The following is a 20,806-nucleotide window of genomic DNA, read 5'->3' on the forward strand; positions in this document are numbered from 1 at the left end:
GAATGTTCCTATTTATGCGGTAATAAATTATTAACATATCCGGTGTGTGTTCATGTGAATTGTGTATACCATATACAGCAACATCAACAATGATGGCAATAAGATCATTTCTGCTAGGCTTTGGTACCGCAGGGGTAAAGTAGCCTACCTGTGTGTACACCACCATGGAGTCTATGATTTATTTAGCACAATATAAAACGATACAAAAAGGAAGGAATGCAAAAAAAAGAAAAAACGTGGCAAGAAGCCCCAAAGCGCTTAACTATATTGATCTAAAAGTTACTTGTGTGTGGTATAACAATAGATAGACAACCTGGTTGTGTATCTATTCTATTGTTATACCACATGTGGAATAAAATGTTACAGGTGCATGTGTGATCCGAGCTAAAAACACCAATGCACTAAAAACATATATACTTATAAATTTACCAATACATTACAGTGATAATTGTAAAGTGCAGAGGTGCTTAGCTTAAAAACTAAATTAAAAATGTAGCCAACTACGCCACCTTTGTGAGAGGTCTGGTCCTCTGTTAAATAATATGACTATAAAAACAAGGCAACACAGGTTCGTGGACAACTTCAAATATAAAAGGCAAACTTAAAACAGAGGCCGATTGAATGAACAAACAAATACTTTTATTACACTAAAATAAACAACTCTTAAAACGTCCTTATTAAAACATGTGCAAATTGCTCAGAGGTAGGGAGGGGAGGTTCTCTGGAAGAGTATAGTCTGGAATATCCTTGTCACTCTTCCACTTCACAAACAGCTCCTGTAATCACATACACAGGTAGGCCAGTACAACGGTTCCAACATCTTCTATTATCAAACGTCTCTGGTAGACAGGTATGTGAGCGAGTACTGCATCAGAAGGTTACTTACAGCGGCGGCCGGCATCAGAACCGGCCACCTACGCTGACACGTAAGCAGCACTTGCTCCCTCTCTCCAGCCTCGTCCGTCTGGGTCGTCTCTCTCTCTCCGTCCCCTGCTGCATTCTGTGTGTCTCATGTTCTCCGAACAGCCCCCCATGGGCAAGGCCAAGACGGGCACACACCAGCCAGGGGCCGCGGTCGTGGCGCTTACAGTGTCGAAGGCCTGGCTCTCATGGCACTTACAGCCCATCTGTGGTCGACGATCATGGCTACCGCTGGCCCCCAGCTGGAGTGCCCTGGCCCCAGCCCATGGAGCTGCCCCCATTCCTCCTTCTCCCAACACAGCCTTCTCCTTCCTCTGTTTCTCTCTCCCTGTTCCATTTGCCAGCCTCAATATATAGGGCTCCTGATTGCTGGCCACGCCCATTCCCAGGTGCAAGTCAGTCACTCAGCTGCAGGTCCTTAGTGAGTTATGGTAGCCAGTCAGTGGAAAAATAAAGTTATAACAAATCATGCAGTTCAAACAGAAATAAAATAAGCAAAATAATAAAGTAAAATCACTCGACAATAATCTCACTTAACAAAACAAAATCATAAAACACAGCAAATACAATAAACCAAAACACATCTAAAATTCCACCGGCTCACATCTCCCCACACTAAAAGGTTGGCAGTCCCTGCAACCCAAACCAAAATGTCCTCATGTTACATACTCGGGGAGTATGTTTATAGTTATGAGATGATAAAGTAATGATTATATTTATATATATATATATCATATGATAACGTGTTTATATTTATATGTGTATATATATGTATATATAATATATCATGAATGGGTTGCATTGTACAGAGTGCTGATCAACACTTTCAGTCACAGGTCTGGTCTGCTGTGGGGCGTGGAGGCGGAGACGAACCATCAACCTCCTTGCTGTCTGCCCACCTCCTAGTCACCAGGAGCCAATCCAAGCTCAGAGGACTAACTGTGAAGACTACTTAGCTGCACCTGTGTCATGCACTCATTGGCATTGTCTCTCAGTCACCTCATACTGAGCAGTACTTTGTCCATGGTGTAGGAGCTAACTAAGACGCTCAAAAGCTGTTTAATAAGTAGTAGGCCAGGGGCTAAACCTGTGTGTGGTCCCCTGAGCTTTATTTCAGTCACTGGTGGTACAGAGTTAAAGGATACAACTGATTATAATTATATATATATATATATATAGAGATATATAATATATACTTACGGCGTATGGGTGCGTACTTTTTGTAAATCTTTGTTAGGCAGTAGTTAGCGTAGACAGTTTAGGTAGATTGACTTGGTGTATATTTCATTTCATTCATTGGTTAGAGTTAGGTAAGAGTGTTGTGCGATACTTTAGAATAGGGCTAGATAGTTTTGATGATTTCTTTGAGTTGCCCCATATAGCCTGTCTTTTCGTTTGTATTTACAGTTGTTCATCTTTATTGTTTGTTATTATTATGATACCTTATATTGATAACGTGAATAAATAACAATTATCACGCCAGCCGTGTTGCATCGTCTCCTTATACCCCTAGACCTGAAAAGGGGAATGTAACAGTTGGGGGCTCGTCCAAAGCACAGAAGGTACCGGTTTGGGAAAGTGCTGGCTGGAGTTGTTGTTTTATTAGCGGTATTGTGATAAGGTGGCGAAGATGGCATCCTTTGACCTCAATGTGTTCGTGGCCGATCCCTCCATAGGTGAGTTTGACAAATGCCGTAAGGAGGACTTGTTAAAACTAGCGGACCATTATAGAGTCACGGTGAAGACTGGGGACGCAAAAAGTAAAATTAAGGACATGGTGTTCACGAGACTGGTAGAGATGGGTGTCCTGGTAGTTCCTGTGATCGCTGAGGTGCTGTCCGCAGCAGCAAAAGTAACGGACTTACTGGATAGTTTGCCTCAGTCGCCTACTGTTGTTCCGCTTAGGGCAGATGGGCTTACAGCTGCATCTGTAGGGGGGACCGACGGGGCCATGAGAGGTAGTGAGGGAAAGGTGGAGGACGAGGGCGCGGCACAGCCGGTGGCACAGCCTCCGGTGGTGAGGCCTAAGGAATTCACTGAACCCCCACGACCGCGCCTGGGTTCGGGATCCTCCTCGGGTTCAGCTGGGTCCGACAATAAGTCTGTCCTACAGGGCTCTCAATTAAAAGTGCGCATAGCGCGCATTAAGCAGAGAGAGCGAGAGAGAGAGAAGGAACAAGAAAGAGAGTTCCAGCTGGCAGTCGCCAAAATGCAAAATGAGAAGGAGATCCGCATACGGCAAATGGAGTTGGAGTGGGAGGAAAAAAAGGCAAGGTTGGCAGCGGAATCTACAGGGCAGCAGGCACCCCAGTCACGGTCCGGTCCCAGTCTCGGCGACACACCAGGTATGTCAAGATTTGATATAGCACGGCATATTGGTCTGGTCCCCATTTTTCGTGAATCTGAAGTGGATTCCTATTTTAGTGCCTTTGAGCGTGTGGCTACTGCCCTCGCTTGGCCTAAGGACGTTTGGTCCATACTGCTCCAGTGCAAACTGCTGGGTAAAGCACAGGAGGTGATGGCTACGCTCTCCGTTCAAGATAGCATGGACTATGTAATTGTAAAGGCAACCATTTTGCGGGCATATGAAAAGGTGCCTGAAGCGTACCGGCAGAAGTTTAGGCAGCTGTCCAAGACCACTAGCCAAACTTTTGTCGAGTTCGCTCGGGAAAAGGAGGCTCTGTTCGATAGATGGTGCGCGGCAAGCAAAGTGACCGATTTGCAATCACTGCGCGCACTACTATTGATGGAGGAATTTAAGAGGGGCTTGCCAGATAGCATATGCATGCACTTGAACGAGCAGAGAGTGGTATCAGTGGGGGAAGCAGCTATCTTCGCTGACGAGTATGTGTTGACGCATAAAAATGTGTTTTATGCTCCAGAGTCAAGTAGTAAGAAAACTAAAAAATCTGGTGATGCGCGTAATTACGCACAGACTCAGCGTTCGTCTGAGCAGGGTGGTGATAAACCGAGGGAGGAGCGCACTTGTCACTACTGCAAAAAGGTGGGCCATTTCATTGGCCAGTGCAGAACAAGACAACGGCAAGAACAAAATGGCACTAATACTAAAAGTATGGGATTGATCAGAGCGGAGAAAAGTGTGGGAACTGCTTTTGTGTGTGCACGTCCTGGTCCAGATTCCAGTTTTGATCCATTTGTGTTTGATGGCGAGATTTCTGTGTCACAGCATTCGGTTGAGCGTACTGCGGTACGTATGCTGAGAGATACCGGGGCCCAACAAAGTGTAGTACTAGCGGGGGTACTGCCTTTGAATGGCGACACGGCCTGCGGGTCCAGTGCAGTTATACGAGGGGTGGAAATGGGCTATATTTCTGCACCTTTGCACACGCTGTATATACAGTCGGCCCTGGTCTCTGGGTACTTTAATGTAGCGGTGCGTGATGAATTACCCATTGAGGGGATTTCATTTGTCATGGGGAATGATATCGCAGGTGGGAAAGTGTATCCTGTGTTGGAAGTGGTAGAACGTCCTGTGGTGGAATGTGCTATTGAAAACGACACCCTGGCTATGAGATACCCTGAGGCTTTTCCAGCCTGTGTGATCACCCGTGCACAGTCATGCAAAACAGGGGATGATTCTGATTTGTCCGACTCCATTGTCATGCGCGCTCTCGCGAGTGACAAAACGTTGTCTGCCGCTCCTAAAGTGTTGACACAACTGCAGAGTGTTAATGCTAGGGGGGGGGAGGTAACTGGGGGTGGGAAAAATAATTTGATTCTGCCTGTAACGAGGGAAAGCCTTATCCAAGCACAAGGTGAGGATCCCACACTAAAGAAAGGTCTAGCGGCTGTGTTGAGCCAAGAGGAAATCAAAGCAAAGTGCATGGGCTACTTTAGCGACCAAGGGTTGTTAATGCGCAAGTGGTGTCCAAACGGAGCACAGGAATCGGAATGGAGCGCAGTGGTCCAGATTGTGGTTCCATCTGTGTATAGGCAGCAGGTCCTCTCGTTAGCACACGACCATGATTGGGCGGGGCATTTGGGTATTACAAAAACGTATTCCCGAATCCTAAAACACTTCTTTTGGCCGGGGCTGAAACAAGCTGTGTCCCAATATTGTCGCACTTGTGCTATTTGTCAGCTAACGGGAAAACCTAATCAAACTATTCCTGCTGCGCCGCTCTGCCCAATTCCTGCTGTTGGGGAACCATTTGAGAGAGTTATTGTGGATTGTGTAGGGCCTTTGCCTCGTACCAAGGCTGGAAATCAGTACCTGTTGACAATCATGTGTGCTGCGACTAGATTTCCAGAGGCTATTCCTCTGCGCAACATAACTGCCACCTCAGTGTTGAAAGCTTTGACTAGGTTCTTTACTACATGGGGATTTTGTAAAGTGATCCAAACGGATCAGGGTACTAATTTCCTATCAAAAGTATTTAAGCAAGTAATGGAAACTCTGTCTGTACACCACGTCATCTCGAGCGCATATCACCCGGAGTCTCAGGGGGCGCTCGAACGGTGGCATCAGACACTGAAATCCATGTTGCGTAAATACTGCTTTGAGGCTAAACGGAGTTGGGATGACGGGATTCCATTCGTGTTGTTTGCTGCTCGTGATGCAGTGCAGGAATCCCTAGGGTTTGCGCCTAATGAATTGGTGTTCGGACATACGGTCCGCGGCCCCCTTAAGGTCCTGAAGGACAAGCTGATGGCCGCTGACGTGAGTCCCGATACCAATGTGTTAGATTTTGTTACAAAACTTAGAAGTCGGCTCGAGAAAGCGTGTTCTCTGGCTAAAGAGTGGCTGAGGGCTTCTCAGACAGAGATGAAGAGGCGTCATGACAAAGTTCATCACTGCGCATCTTTAAGGCAGGCGATCAAGTAGCCTACTAGCCTTATTGCCTGTTCAGGGCTCTGCTCTATCAGCCCGGTTTTCAGGTCCTTTCGTGATTCTGGAGAAAATCAGCGACACTAACTATGTGATTGGAACTCCCGACAGGAGGCGTAAGAGCCGGGTCTGTCACGTCAACATGTTGAAGGAATTCCATGTGAGGGGAGTAGGGTTAACTGTGGTAGCGCCACGTTTTCCCCCTGCAGAGAGTGAGGATAGCCAGGTTAATTCTGTGGATTTGCAGGCTGCAGAGGACGATGGGTTGGTGTTGCGAGCATCACCTGCACCCGAGGGTCGCCTCTGTAACTCGGACATGCTGATCAAGTTGCCTGACACTCTCGCTCACCTACGCAGTGAGCACCAACGTGACGTCATGAGGTTAGTGAGGGAATTCCCTATGTTATTCGGGGATGTCCCCACTCGCACCACCGTGTGTGAGCATGATATTGATGTGCAGGATGCACGGCCTATTAAACAGCACGCTTATCGCGTAAACCCAACTAAGCGTGCATTGTTGAGAAAGGAGGCAGAATATCTCCTTGCGAATAACCTGGCACGGACAAGTTCAAGTCCATGGAGTAGTCCTTGTTTATTGGCAGTCCTAGATTCTGTACGGATTATAGGAGGGTAAATGCGGTAACGGTCCAAGACGCGTTCCCTTTGCCGAGGATGGAAGACTGTGTGGATAATATAGGGTCTGCTGCTTTTGTCACTAAGTTGGATTTATTAAAAGGGTACTGGCAGGTTCCCTTAACGCGCCGTGCCTCTCAGATTTCTGCGTTTGTCACACCGGATCATTTTCTCCAGTATAATGTGATGGCATTCGGCATGTGTAATGCACCCGCTACCTTTCAGCGAATGGTTAATATTGTGTTGGAGGGGGTGCCAAATTGTAATGCATACTTGGACGATTTAATCGTTTATTCTGGGAATTGGCACGATCATATTGAACGCCTACATACCGTGTTCACCCGGTTAGCTAAGGCTGCGCTGACATTGAACCTGGCCAAGTGCGAGTTCGGCAAAGCTACCGTAACGTACTTGGGACGGCAAGTAGGTCAGGGACAGGTGCGGCCTATTGAGGCTAAAGTCGCTGCCATCACTGCCTACCCCGCTCCCACTACGGTGCGAGAGTTGCGCCGGTTTCTTGGTATGGCTGGATACTACAGAGGGTTTTGCAAAAACTTCTCTACGGTTGCCTATCCCCTCACCAGTTTATTGAGCCCTTCGAACCCCTTTATATGGTCTCTTGAATGTCGATATGCATTTGAAACTGTCAAATCTCTCCTGTGTAGTGCGCCGGTCCTAGCTGCTCCCGAATTCAGTCGCCCGTTCTCCCTGGAGGTGGACGCGAGTGCTGTGGGCGCTGGGGCTGTCCTACAACAGGAGGATGCGAGTGGACTTGTCCATCCCGTTTGCTACTTCTCCCGGAAATTCAATAAGTACCAGGTGAAGTATGCAACTGTGGAGAAAGAGGCCTTGGCTGTGTTGTTTGCGCTGCAGTTCTTTGAAGTGTACGTGGGGTCGAGTCCGTTACCGGTGGTCTGTTACACCGACCACAACCCCTTGGTATTCCTGCAGCGCATGCGCAATCACAACCAGCGTCTCATGAGATGGGCAATTCTCATTCAGGACTATAATTTGGAGATTCGACACAAAAAGGGGTCAGATAATGTAATGGCAGATGCCCTGTCTAGAGTCTGGTAGAGAGAGGGTCAAACTGTGTTTGATTTGGGGGTGGGGGTGTTACATACTCGGGGAGTATGTTTATAGTTATGAGATGATAAAGTAATGATTATATATATATATATATATATATATATATATATATATATCATATGATAACGTGTTTATATTTATATGTGTATATATATGTATATATAATATATCATGAATGGGTTGCATTGTACAGAGTGCTGATCAACACTTTCAGTCACAGGTCTGGTCTGCTGTGGGGCGTGGAGGCGGAGACGAACCATCAACCTCCTTGCTGTCTGCCCACCTCCTAGTCACCAGGAGCCAATCCAAGCTCAGAGGACTAACTGTGAAGACTACTTAGCTGCACCTGTGTCATGCACTCATTGGCATTGTCTCTCAGTCACCTCATACTGAGCAGTACTTTGTCCATGGTGTAGGAGCTAACTAAGACGCTCAAAAGCTGTTTAATAAGTAGTAGGCCAGGGGCTAAACCTGTGTGTGGTCCCCTGAGCTTTATTTCAGTCACTGGTGGTACAGAGTTAAAGGATACAACTGATTATAATTATATATATATATATAGAGATATATAATATATAATATATACTTACGGCGTATGGGTGCGTACTTTTTGTAAATCTTTGTTAGGCAGTAGTTAGCGTAGACAGTTTAGGTAGATTGACTTGGTGTATATTTCATTTCATTCATTGGTTAGAGTTAGGTAAGAGTGTTGTGCGATACTTTAGAATAGGGCTAGATAGTTTTGATGATTTCTTTGAGTTGCCCCATATAGCCTGTCTTTTCATTTGTATTTACAGTTGTTCATCTTTATTGTTTGTTATTATTATGATACCTTATATTGATAACGTGAATAAATAACAATTATCACGCCAGCCGTGTTGCATCGTCTCCTTATACCCCTAGACCTGAAAAGGGGAATGTAACACATCATCACATCATTTTTAAAACCTTGTTAAAACCTTTTAAAAGTTGTCCTGCCGACTACGCCAATTTGTGGCGGGGGCGGTTAAATAAAATACTTTTTCACAAGAAACACAGTAGATTAATTAAAGTGCACTATTTAAAGTGCGGTGTGCATATACTGCGAGACTTATTTAAAGTTAAAAGGTAGCCAACTACGCCACTTGCTTTGGGGAGGTGCAAGTCCTCAATTATATTCTTAAAATTCAAAGGACACTCAGGTTCATGTTTTACCCAGGTAAAAGAGCAATACAACATAAAGAAACCAGGAAAAAGTCTGACACATAAACCAGCTCTCAAGGTAAGTATACACATTTATTATGTTATTCCTAATAACATGGGTTCCTAAAACACCTGCTTAAAATACAATACAAAATGAATACTAAATCCTAACCAAACAATTAACCAAATAAACAAAAACAATCAACTCTTAAAATCTGTTACTATCAAAATGTGCAAATTGGCAAAGGAAGGGGTCAGTCCATATGGTAAAGTGCAGACAGTGTCAATAGGAGAGAAGTCTTCAGAACCTTCTATTCTTCTTGTTGATACTGCGAACACACAAGGACAGGCCAACAGTACATCCGCTCACAATATCTTATCTCCAACAAATGATAGCAGCCAAAAGGCACACGTCGTCATAACTTCAACATCAAGGCCACAGAGGGGGTACTTATCTGGAAAGAGGGGCTAGTCGCAACTTGGCCCCTCTGCTGAGTCAGTCTGGCTTCCCCTCTTTCAGCGCCTCAAACACAGGTTCCCCGGTCAACCTGTGTGATCGACCGTCTCATCTGCTGGTCCCCTTGCAGTGTTGCCTCACACCGACGGCCACACGATCCTGGCCTGGTGTGGGAATTGTCCTCTCCTCTGTCCAGTACCCCACCTTATCAACCCTGTTGCCGCACGGGCAGAGCTGCTACCTTCTAGACCTGCTTCCTTGGCTCTCCTTTCCCAACTGAGTGTGTCCCTATTTGAACCCCAAGGCCGGCCCCAAGTCATCAGCGTGGCTGGCAGTCATCAGGCAATCAAGGGAGACGTTCAAGAACACAACATTATTAAACACACTCAGACAGTAATACACCCGACACAAAACAATATTACTCAACAGTTAAATAATAAGGCCCTTATGCAACACAACAAAAAAAGAAAGAAAAGCACACTTGACCCCCGTCACACTCCCCCTGACTTTATCGTTAGCAGTCCCTGTTAACCGACCTCACCCTGCTCTATAGCTGGCCGGCAGGGTCCCTAGATGGGCTATGCGCGAGCGACTGAGACCTGGTCTGCTGTCATAGGCATGCTTCTGCTGTGGGGAGTGCGGGCTTCCATAACTTGGGCTGCCCATCTCCACACGAATAAAGGCAACCTCTCCCTCATGTGATCGGAACCTGGCGCCGTCCAGCTCTCCTACAGCACGGGTCGCGTCCTCCTCACGCATGAACTCAGCCACCCCAGTTCCATCTCTGAAGACATCGGCATAGCACACGTCACCTGCCTCCCGCATGCAGTCCTTCAGATCCTGCCATCTGCCACTCTGAGGGAGTCCCGATACGACAACTCTGTGTTCTGAGTGCCGTGAAGGTGGTCCATATCTTCTCCTGGGGGATCTTTCTCTTCCACCACCTCGCCTGTCGTTTCGAGGAAACTCCACCCGCAGGCGGTGGCCATTGTAGACGTATCCATCGTACCCCTGGACAGCGTCCTCTGCACTTCTCGGGTCCTCAAACTCAAGAAAAGCGAACGCCGGTCTTCCTCTCCTGTCCCTCAGGTCGATGTCTCGAATAGCGCCAGACCCGTAGAACACATCCCCAACCTCTCGCGGATTGATATTAGGGGGGAGATTTCCTACGTAAATTCGAGAGTCATTATTTCCAACAGGGTTTCGCATAACACCTTCCGACACACATTGCCCAAAAGCAGCATTATTGGCCCTAGTAGATTGCATGAATGAATACTCTACCCCCATCTCTCGGACCTCAGCAACAGGGCGACTTACTTCCAAGGCATCTGCTTGATTCTGGTAGGGCACATACCGGTCTCGAGATGGCGTGCGGCGGTGCTCCGGTGGAGGGGAGGCTCGAGGGCGCGCCTCAATGGTGGATTTCAAGAGTGAACCAACCTCCTGCATCACATCTTTAATCAGTTCCTGCATCAGTACTTTGACTTGATCCAATATCTCCTTTTTTAGACTTTCTCGCCAGTCAGAGGCCTGCGTTGGGTTGGAAACACATGTCAGGTTAATGGCATGGCATTGGCAAGTAACACCAGTCGTTCTCAAACCTCCGCATTCACTGTCTAGCACAAGGGCCTCTTGATGTAGGTTGGCAAAGTCGTCATCAGGATGTCGTCTGGCATATGTCTTCAGAGTTTGGCTCAGAAGGCCCTCAGATAGCCCCATCAGTAGTTGGTCCTTCAGAACGGCGTCGGAGGGGGCGTCGTCTGCGCCATGTTGCCGCAACCCGCCGGCCAGTTCCCTAAGCCTCAGACTAAATGACATAACATTCTCTCCTGGCTGCTGGGCGCAGCTGTAGAACTGTGATCTTAATTTAGAAGCCGGAATTATTTCCTTGTACAAAGTGTCCAAATAAGCAAAGATTTTCGCTGACTATTGCGTCCTTCCTCCTCAACTACCATCACCTGCCGTTTAGCCTCACATGCTAACGTACTTAGTACAATAGCTACTTTCTCTGCCTCAGTCAGCCATCGGATGGTTGTACTCATCAACCATCCAATCTGTTCTTTCCATTCTATGTATCTCTCTCTACCTTCTGTGCCCTCAAATCTAGGCAGCCATGGGGCACCCGGCCCCAGATACCCGGGCATCATCATCCTGAGAGGACAAAACATCAAAAACAAAGAGAAATACAATTAAGTTCAGTCTTTTCCTGGTTTCAATTGCTCTTTTTTACCCAGTCCTGCCGACTGCGCCAATTTGTGATCCGAGCTAAAAACACCAATGCACTAAAAACATATATACTTATAAATTTACCAATAAATTACAGTGATAATTGTAAAGTGCAGAGGTGCTTAGCTTAAAAACTAAATAAAAAATGTAGCCAACTACGCCACCTTTGTGAGAGGTCTGGTCCTCTGTTAAATAATATGACTATAAAAACAAGGCAACACAGGTTCGTGGACAACTTCAAATATAAAAGGCAAACTTAAAACAGAGGCCGATTGAATGAACAAACAAATACTTTTATTACACTAAAATAAACAACTCTTAAAACGTCCTTATTAAAACATGTGCAAATTGCTCAGAGGTAGGGAGGGGAGGTTCTCTGGAAGAGTATAGTCTGGAATATCCTTGTCACTCTTCCACTTCACAAACAGCTCCTGTAATCACATACACAGGTAGGCCAGTACAACGGTTCCAACATCTTCTATTATCAAACGTCTCTGGTAGACAGGTATGTGAGCGAGTACTGCATCAGAAGGTTACTTACAGCGGCGGCCGGCATCAGAACCGGCCACCTACGCTGACACGTAAGCAGCACTTGCTCCCTCTCTCCAGCCTCGTCCGTCTGGGTCGTCTCTCTCTCTCCGTCCCCTGCTGCATTCTGTGTGTCTCATGTTCTCCGAACAGCCCCCCATGGGCAAGGCCAAGACGGGCACACACCAGCCAGGGGCCGCGGTCGTGGCGCTTACAGTGTCGAAGGCCTGGCTCTCATGGCACTTACAGCCCATCTGTGGTCGACGATCATGGCTACCGCTGGCCCCCAGCTGGAGTGCCCTGGCCCCAGCCCATGGAGCTGCCCCCATTCCTCCTTCTCCCAACACAGCCTTCTCCTTCCTCTGTTTCTCTCTCCCTGTTCCATTTGCCAGCCTCAATATATAGGGCTCCTGATTGCTGGCCACGCCCATTCCCAGGTGCAAGTCAGTCACTCAGCTGCAGGTCCTTAGTGAGTTATGGTAGCCAGTCAGTGGAAAAATAAAGTTATAACAAATCATGCAGTTCAAACAGAAATAAAATAAGCAAAATAATAAAGTAAAATCACTCGACAATAATCTCACTTAACAAAACAAAATCATAAAACACAGCAAATACAATAAACCAAAACACATCTAAAATTCCACCGGCTCACACATGCAGGCAGGCCTCATCCTTGAATGTGGCACTTGTTTGAAAAGAAGATTTCATCTGGAGACAGAGTCATGCTTCTTTTGGAACGAGAGTTCTTTCATGGTCCACGGCATAAGGCATGCGAAACACAGCCTGAGAGGGGTTTTACATCCAAAAGATTCAAGAGGAAAGTTGACAGTGAAAACATAATGAACTATTTGTTCATACACCTGGACCGTCAGTAAGCTATTGGAAATTATTTACAAAATAATTTGTCAGGCCAGATATTATCGCAAGAAAAGCTAACAAAATAAAACTGCAATGCCTGCCTGCAGGCCCCGCACACAACAAGAGTTCAGCACACGGACAGCAATCATACAGGAACTAATCACCCCTCCAAAAACATCCTCCACCCGCACCCTCAGATCTGCAAACAAGCTCCTGCTCCATGTTCCACGATGAATGAATGAATGAATGAATGAGTTTATTTCGAATTAGTCAAATACATTAAAAAACAACACTGAAACAAAAGAGAAAATACTCTTAACAATGTCCGAAAAGGAGTAGGGTGAAGTGTAAAACTTATTAGGCCCCTACCCCCCTGGGTTTTTACCCTTATAACTTAATAGTATATATACATTTTTAACAACTCGGTTTATCGTTGCTTAAAGGAAGACATGAAAATAGAACAAAATAAATAAATAAATAAAACAATCTCGGACATAATAGAAATAAAGTCGATACTACTGGTAAAACCAGTAAACTAAATAAATAAAAATTCAAAATTTATATTCAACGCCGCCCCTCCTCGTCTAGATAGCGCCTAAATATGACCTTTTAACAGGTCATATTTTTGTATGACCTCTTAAAGTGGTTAATGTTAGGGCTGAGTTGCACCTCCTTACTTAATCCGTTCCACAATTGGACTCCACAAACTGAGATGCACATACTCTTCGATTTTAATTTAACATAGTGTACTTTGAAGTTGAGTTCTCGTCTTAAATTATATCCCCCCTCTCTATCACTGAACATTTTTTGTATAGGTTACCTGGTTCCGACGCCAGGCTGCGCACCATGGGGGACCGGGCCTTTTGCTCGGCGGCGCCGCGTTTGTGGAATGGCCTCCCCATGGACCTGAGAGTGCCACAGACTGTGGAATGTTTTAAAACAGGCCTGAAAACCTTCCTGTTCCGGAAGGCCTTTTTGTGCTAAACTGTTTTGCACTGTTTTTGTTAAACCTGTTTTTAACCTTTTATGATATCGTATGTTTTTAAACCTTGTAGCACTCTGAGATTCCCTGTGAATGAAAAGTGCATTATAAATAAAATTCATTATTATTATTATTATCATGTCATTTTGGAACCTGGACACAAAATGCCAAATGCACACAGTCCTAATAAAGTATAGGTCAGTGAGATGAGGCTTCACCCCTGTTGTATAGCCTATGTGAAATCCTGATTTTCTTTTCTTTTCTTTACTGCAATAAATCCTCATCATTGGTCCTGCAGTCTGCAGAGTCTCTCACGGTCCACTCATCTACTTCTCCTTGAACATTGACAGCTCCATATTGTCAGCCCCTGGTCTCCACCCAGTCCACAGCGTTGGTGTTGCCCTGGATGGATATCCCACCATCTCCCTCCAGCCCTCCATGTTAACCAGATCACAAAAACAGCCTTCTTCCACCATTATCAATCATTGCCATCATGCCCACACTCTCATCCCACACCATCTCATACTGTTGCAGGGACGGACTCATTTGCGCCGTTCATTGCATCACTCGATGACAGCAGAGCCATGTTGGAAAGAAATTGGGGCCACGTAGTCCTTCCTGTATTACGGCTAACGTCCAGAGATAAGAGACATTTCCGAGACTACTAGAAAATCCGCGAGTAACAAACAGCTGGACACTGGTCTGTTCTACACACTGCAGGAGGACAGCTGGTTTGTAAACACATTTTTGCATCGCGTTGAATAAATTGAACACGAGGTAAGAGTACGACTAGAGTCAAGTCACACCAAAGGGTCGGGTCGGGACAAAGCGTTTTTTTACGTAAACTACACCAATGCCACCTTAAAAACCGTGTTTGTCCCGACCCTTTGGTGTGTGCCTTGTAGATAAGCCACATAGAACAAGTGCAGGCAGCTGGTTCCAAAACGTTTGAACTTGAATTTAAACTACCAGGTCTGCTAATAAGATTCAAACCCAAGAAAAATCATATAGGAGGCCTCGAGACCTGCCCCTCGTATAAAATCTGAATCCCCTTTCCCCCTCACTGTATGTTTTCTTGTCCCTTTTTCCCCACGATGATTTCCTGTTTTGTTTTGACTATATAGATGTGTATGTTCGTACGTCTCTACTAAATGTTTTGCAACATTGCAACATTAATTGAAAATGGTGGGCCCTCTATTGTAAACAAGTGTAATGCTTTATGGTGTCGTCCACTCAGTCACAGTTAGCAGTTATTGTATTGAGTTGTACTTGAAATGTAGGCCTAGTAGGCCTACTTCTGCAAACTTTTAATAAATCAACCAAAAAGACAAATTTCCCACCCCATGAAGCGAGTGAAAATACCCTTTGTATGTACCCTTGGACCCCAATGGAAACATGCCATAGGCTTTATTGGGTTTATCCTCTTAGACATGTAGGCCTACTTCTGTGTTTTGTTTCTGTTAAAGAATTTACAATTTAGGCATTTAGCGGACGCTCTTGATCCAGAGCGACTTACATTTAAGCAAAAACAAAAGCATGGCATACATCACATATATAAAAAAAAGTAGTGTGTGTATGTGCGTGTGTGTGTGTGTGTGTGTGTGTGTGTGTGCGTGTGCTTGATTTTGAAAACACACAAGACGTCTGGTGTTGCTTAGAGATCCTCCTATCGTCGCTGTCAATTTATTTCTGAATTTGTAAAAAAATGAAATAAATAAGAAATCTAAAATTCAATAAACAGAACGTTAAAAAAAGAGATCACATCTGCTAAAAAGGGATATTGTTCATAAAAACACATTGAAGAGTCGAGGAAAGACACAATGGAGAGACGAAAACAATCGCAACACGAGGCAGAATCTACAGATTGCTCAGAGCTGTGATGTGCTTGGCTGACTCTTCAGACTGGTCAGACGGACCCATGTAGCTATAGGCCTTCTATTCTCATGGTCGGAACTCTCGCAGGCAGACGCTTCGACGGACATCACAGGGTTCTTGTATTCCTCGTATTCCACGAAGGGGTACGTGACCACGGTGAGCAGCAGGACAGCCAGAAGGATGTACAGCTTGGTCTCCAGGCAAATGGAGGTGCTGTAGGCGAAGGCGACGACGGCGCCCAGGGATTGCCACACGCGTAAGTTGGCAAACGCTGCCTCTTTGTCTCGGGGGAAGAGCACTCCATAGATGGCTGGAGGGAGAAGGAAGGAAAGAAAGAACATAATACCCTCAGGGCTCATAATTCAATATTTATATCTCAAATGAAACTAAACGCATACAGGATCTGTAATTAAAACTATAGTCTATTCTCACAGTTGGTCTGTGTATTCCACACAGCGTCTGCCATGCCCCACAGCCCAGGGAACACGAAGAAGACGGGCAGCTGGTCGAGATGAGGCCTCCAGTACAGCAAGGCTATGATGCAGGAGAAGTTGATGGCCGCCGCTGCAAATGGAGAGACGTACGGCATTGAGAAACCTTATTACCGTAAAGTCTTATCTTTTGTGGCTTCGAGTGAAACAACTTTGAAATTAGGTTCCATATACTCGTCGACATCTTTCTTCCTGTCTCTGTCTGTGGTTTTACTCTTCCAAGGAAGATGAAATAATTTAGTATCCTTGATTAGTTAGCCACGCAAAGCACCGCTAGTGTAGACTCATTGTGAAAGAGACGCTCCATTTGTCTTTTACTGTATGTTTCCAGTACTAGTCCTTATACCGTTCGTGTACGGTATATGCACACCAAATGATGTACAGTGTGGGTAATGTGATTTATTAGATCATATTATTGATGTCAGGTCTGGTCTCAGAGGCAGTTTGATGGGGGAAACTTTTAAGAGAGAGGACAGGAGTCTTGCGCCATGCCTGAGTTGCCTCACTGCATGTGCACTGCACATCATAATAATAATAATAATAATAATAAAAACGTGTCACCAGCGTAGGGTCCATTGCCAGGAGTCCTGGACTAACCACAGTCAGTTAGTGTCAATTTGGGGGTCCTTGACATGAAAAGGTTTGGGAAACACTGCTTTACGGTTCACGGCAAAACGTAAAGTGGGCTTACCGACAATTATTTTTCAATAAACTTTATTATGAATCTCCTACCAGGTTTTGTGAATAGTAAAAAAGACTTGTCTGGCACTGGATGCCAGACAAATTGAACAAAAAGTGACCTCCATAATATAATGGCCTTGCCTGTGTGGAAATTCAGAGCCATTGGTGCAGCCAGCGAGGAGCAACGACATTGCTTCCTATACAGACAGACATTCATTCATACATTCCCTTAATTATATTTACAGTATCTGTCACACTGCATTTTAGCAACCTCTGGTGGACACATTTGCAAACGAACTTGGGCTGAAACTCAACAATTGCCTTCTTTACACTGTTAAAAGTATATTGTAATGACCCTGGTCATGGACTTGGATGTTACCTAGGAAGAAGAGAGGAGCTCTGCCAGTGTGTATAGCCAACTTCCCAAAGACAATGGAAGACAGTGAATTGCACGCCGCATAGCAGATCATCACAAAGCCAACATAATGGATGCCCAGTGCACAAGTGGCATAGCTCTGTAATGGAAACAAAAAAATATTAAAAATTAAATACATTAAAAAAAACAAGCTGTTTTTCCCTCTTCACAAGGAAACCCAAGCCCCTCATCACCTTGGTGTACTCGCTAGAGAAGAAACTCATTTGAAAGCCGCCGTACATGGTGAGAGGGATGAGGACGAGGAGCCGGCGGTCTCCGAGCAGCCGGAATGTGGCCAAGAAGGTGCTGCAGAACGGCTCCCGGTTCCCACGGAACTCCCTGGCCTGGCTCTGGTCAATGTTGTCCAGGAACACGGCCACGATGGCCATGGCCAGCACCCCGACGCCTATACAACAGTTTCAACCCCCCAGGGGAGAGATTTTATTTTATTTTATTTTAATCATTGGAAAGAAGATTATTCAGAGATAGAATGACATCCAGGCATTATGAAATAAATACAATAATAATAATAATAATAATGATGAATACGAAATAAAAGACAAAATAAGAAGCATAAAATGATCATGATGTTACCGATGTAGGCCGCGACCAGCGTCGTGACCAGTTCTTGTGCTGGTTTGATGGTGGTGACGTTTGGCTGGAGGTCACATACAGCCGCTCCACAGAGCTCCAACTGTTCGTCTGTGATGTTGGCTGGAAGACCACGTACATTTAATTAGTCAATATTGTACCAGAGCCTATGGTGGTACATATACTGTACATCATAATGTACATGCCTCAATCACTCGGCTATTGGCACCCTAGACTTTGACAACCTATTTCTAAACGGTTCATCCTTGCGTCTAAAGTAGACAATTGTGCCAAACGTCATGAAATTCCTTCAAGGCGTTCCGTAGATATTTCTTTCACAATGTTGGAACAGACGGACGGACAGACAGACAACCGGAAACATAATGGCTCTGGTCTAGGCTACTGTCGGCAAAGGCATAAAACTATAACAAGTTTGCCTGTGATTAAGTAGCAAGTAAATTAATTCACAATTTAAAACCAAGCATGATGCTTTTGGCAGTTGATGCTACTTAAGCAGCCAGATTCACCCAGAAAGTTAACCAATAACCATTTTAGTGGTTGTATAACTACTAATGTAGAAGCCAATTCACTGTGTTTTTTGATTATTATTTCTGTTATTATTTAGCCTAGAATATTCTGAAGATACTTGGTTAATTGGGTTAGTGGGTTGGGCATAGACGGGCACGCCTCCAGGCCTAGGGGTTAATTATGGACAGCCTGTGGGGGGAATTCATGCACCTTGTGGATACATGGTTTTTACCAGCAACATGGAAGATGTTTGTACCATGCATTTTACTTGAAATAAAAGCAAAGCAAATGAATGTACCAAGTGGACAGTGACATTCTTCCTACTGCGTACACCTAAACCCACAGAATGGGTGCATCAGTGAGTTTGTTATACAAAAGGTCGAAAGCTGACAAACTAGCACTTACAACTAACTTGTGATTATGATAAAGAACTTCAACATTTTACCATGATGGGAACGTCCACCGATGGTGCAAATTGTCAATCAAGTGTTCCTGAATGGGATTCTGAATAAACTTAACTGCAATTGAAATCTTATAACCTACAACTAATAGCAATGAAGCATATTTTACATGTACCTATTTTGGAGTCCTGTTGGAATATGAGGGAGGACATGAGGTTTCCCCAGACTCCAGAAGACTGGAAGATGAAGAAGAACATGCCAAAGTATTGGTTGATGACATCGGCACCCTTCCTGCCGTCCTTGGCAGCCTGTAGATCACCAGTGATGGTCAGGTAGGCACATTTAGCCGCCCATAGAGTTGATCCGCCCAAACCCAGGATCACAGACGTAGGGATGAGTGTGTACCTGTATATAGTTATGGGAGGACAGGACAGGCATCCATTCTTGTTATTTGTTTGCTCCTACCGTATGTTCTGAAGCTAATGGCTACTTTATTGGTTTCCGCCGCCATCGGTGTATGAATGAATGCGTGTGTGAATGGGTGAATTGATGCACAATCTCTGTAAGGCGCCTTGGATAAAGGCGCTATATAAATGCACCATTTAACATTATTGTCACATGGTTGTATGGCTTGATGAAAATACATTATTGTCAATGGTTGAGTTAAGTGTAACTTAAGGCTTCAAGGACCATACTGTAGATTAAATGTAAACACTATTGAATTTTACATTTATTTTTTTCTCAGAAAATGTGTGATATTAAAAAGCATTTCCCTTATTTCAAGACTTTTCGTATTTGCCATTTCATTTGAATTATGTCAACTATATGCTTCCATAACTTTTTGTTTAAACTTTTTAAAATCTTTTAAAATAATATATTTTTCTAATAATAATAATAATAAGGTAACAAAAAAGGTGATATTTACTCGCAGCGGATAGATGACAGACAGACAGAGGTTGGTTGAGTCATTAGTCCTACAACCTATCTCAAACTCTCACCCTAACCCTAACCAGTCAGGCAGTACACCCAAACCTAACCCTCACCCAACCCTTGACGCACCCCTCACCAACCTTAATCCGGTCGTTTTAACGCACCCCTCACAAACCTTAATCTGGTTGTTTTAACACACCCCTCACCAACCTTAATCCGGTCATTTTAACGCACCCCTCACCAACCTTAATCTGGTCGTTTTAACACACCCCTCACCAACCTTAATCCAGTCGTTTTAACGCACCCCTCACCAACCTTAATCCAGTCGTTTTAACGCACCCCTCAGCAACATTAATCTGGTTGTTTTAACACACCCCTCACCAACCTTAATCCGGTCGTTTTAACGCACCCCTCAGCAACATTAATCTGGTTGTTTTAATACACCCCTCACCAACCTTATGTCTAACCAATGCTATGTCTAACCAAAGGATGCCTCCGGGTTGGCGTCTCACCATCCAGGATAGAGGTTTCCAAAGGAGTAGGAGACATAGCAGGCCATGCTGGCCACGACGGTCCACTTACAGCCCAGGTTCTTGATCATGATGGGGGGCAGGAACATGGAGGCCACGATCATGGAGGCATAGATGACACTCAGAGATGCCACCCCCATCCCCTCCTCCGGATTCAGACTGCTCTGCACAGGAGAAATACAAGGTAATGGAAATGGATGAAACTGTAATGGTCAAGAGGTGCACGCACAGCACATCCACACATTTCAAAGGGTGCAGGATCCAAAAGAAGTAACTAAGAAAGGAGAGAGGAGATCCGCACACACGTTTTAAAAGCTCCCAAAATAATGTATTAACAACAGAGCGGAAAACAATACGTTTGGGCCTCGGGGGGCCTTCGTCAGGTATACTCGTACTCGGTATACCTGACGAACACTCTGCTGCGTGTGAATGAACCTCCCATCTGTCTGAGACAACATGTGAACTTACCTGTAAACTTTGCAGGCCAGCATAAGCCGTAAACAGTGACAGGAAGCCAACGGAGACCACAACCACGTTCTTTAAGTTACGGTCGAACATTTCTGCTTTTTGTTAATCCCCAAGGAACTTCACCTTTAACAAAGATAAAATAATTAGGCTATAGCAATAGTAGTAGTAGTAATA

At 45.0% G+C, this 20,806-nt stretch overlaps 1 protein-coding gene across 1 annotated transcript; it reads right to left on the minus strand.

The window, feature by feature from the left end:
* Window positions 1-11,274: 11,274 nt before the first annotated feature.
* Window positions 11,275-20,722, minus strand: LOC308322130 (protein unc-93 homolog A-like; the record flags this gene model as incomplete). Its single annotated transcript, XM_080773324.1, has 10 exons — window positions 11,275-11,279; window positions 13,561-13,646; window positions 15,691-15,907; window positions 16,030-16,161; window positions 17,149-17,284; window positions 17,379-17,590; window positions 17,779-17,898; window positions 18,880-19,109; window positions 20,147-20,328; window positions 20,633-20,722. The coding sequence occupies 10 exons, from the start codon at window positions 20,720-20,722 to the stop codon at window positions 11,275-11,277; spliced, it is 1,410 nt and encodes a 469-aa protein (XP_080629450.1).
* Between the last annotated feature and the right edge of the window lie 84 nt (window positions 20,723-20,806).

Source organism: Protomyctophum bolini (genome assembly GCF_963924005.1).
Source record: "Protomyctophum bolini genome assembly, chromosome: 10".
In the NCBI taxonomy this organism is placed as follows: domain Eukaryota; kingdom Metazoa; phylum Chordata; class Actinopteri; order Myctophiformes; family Myctophidae; genus Protomyctophum; species Protomyctophum bolini.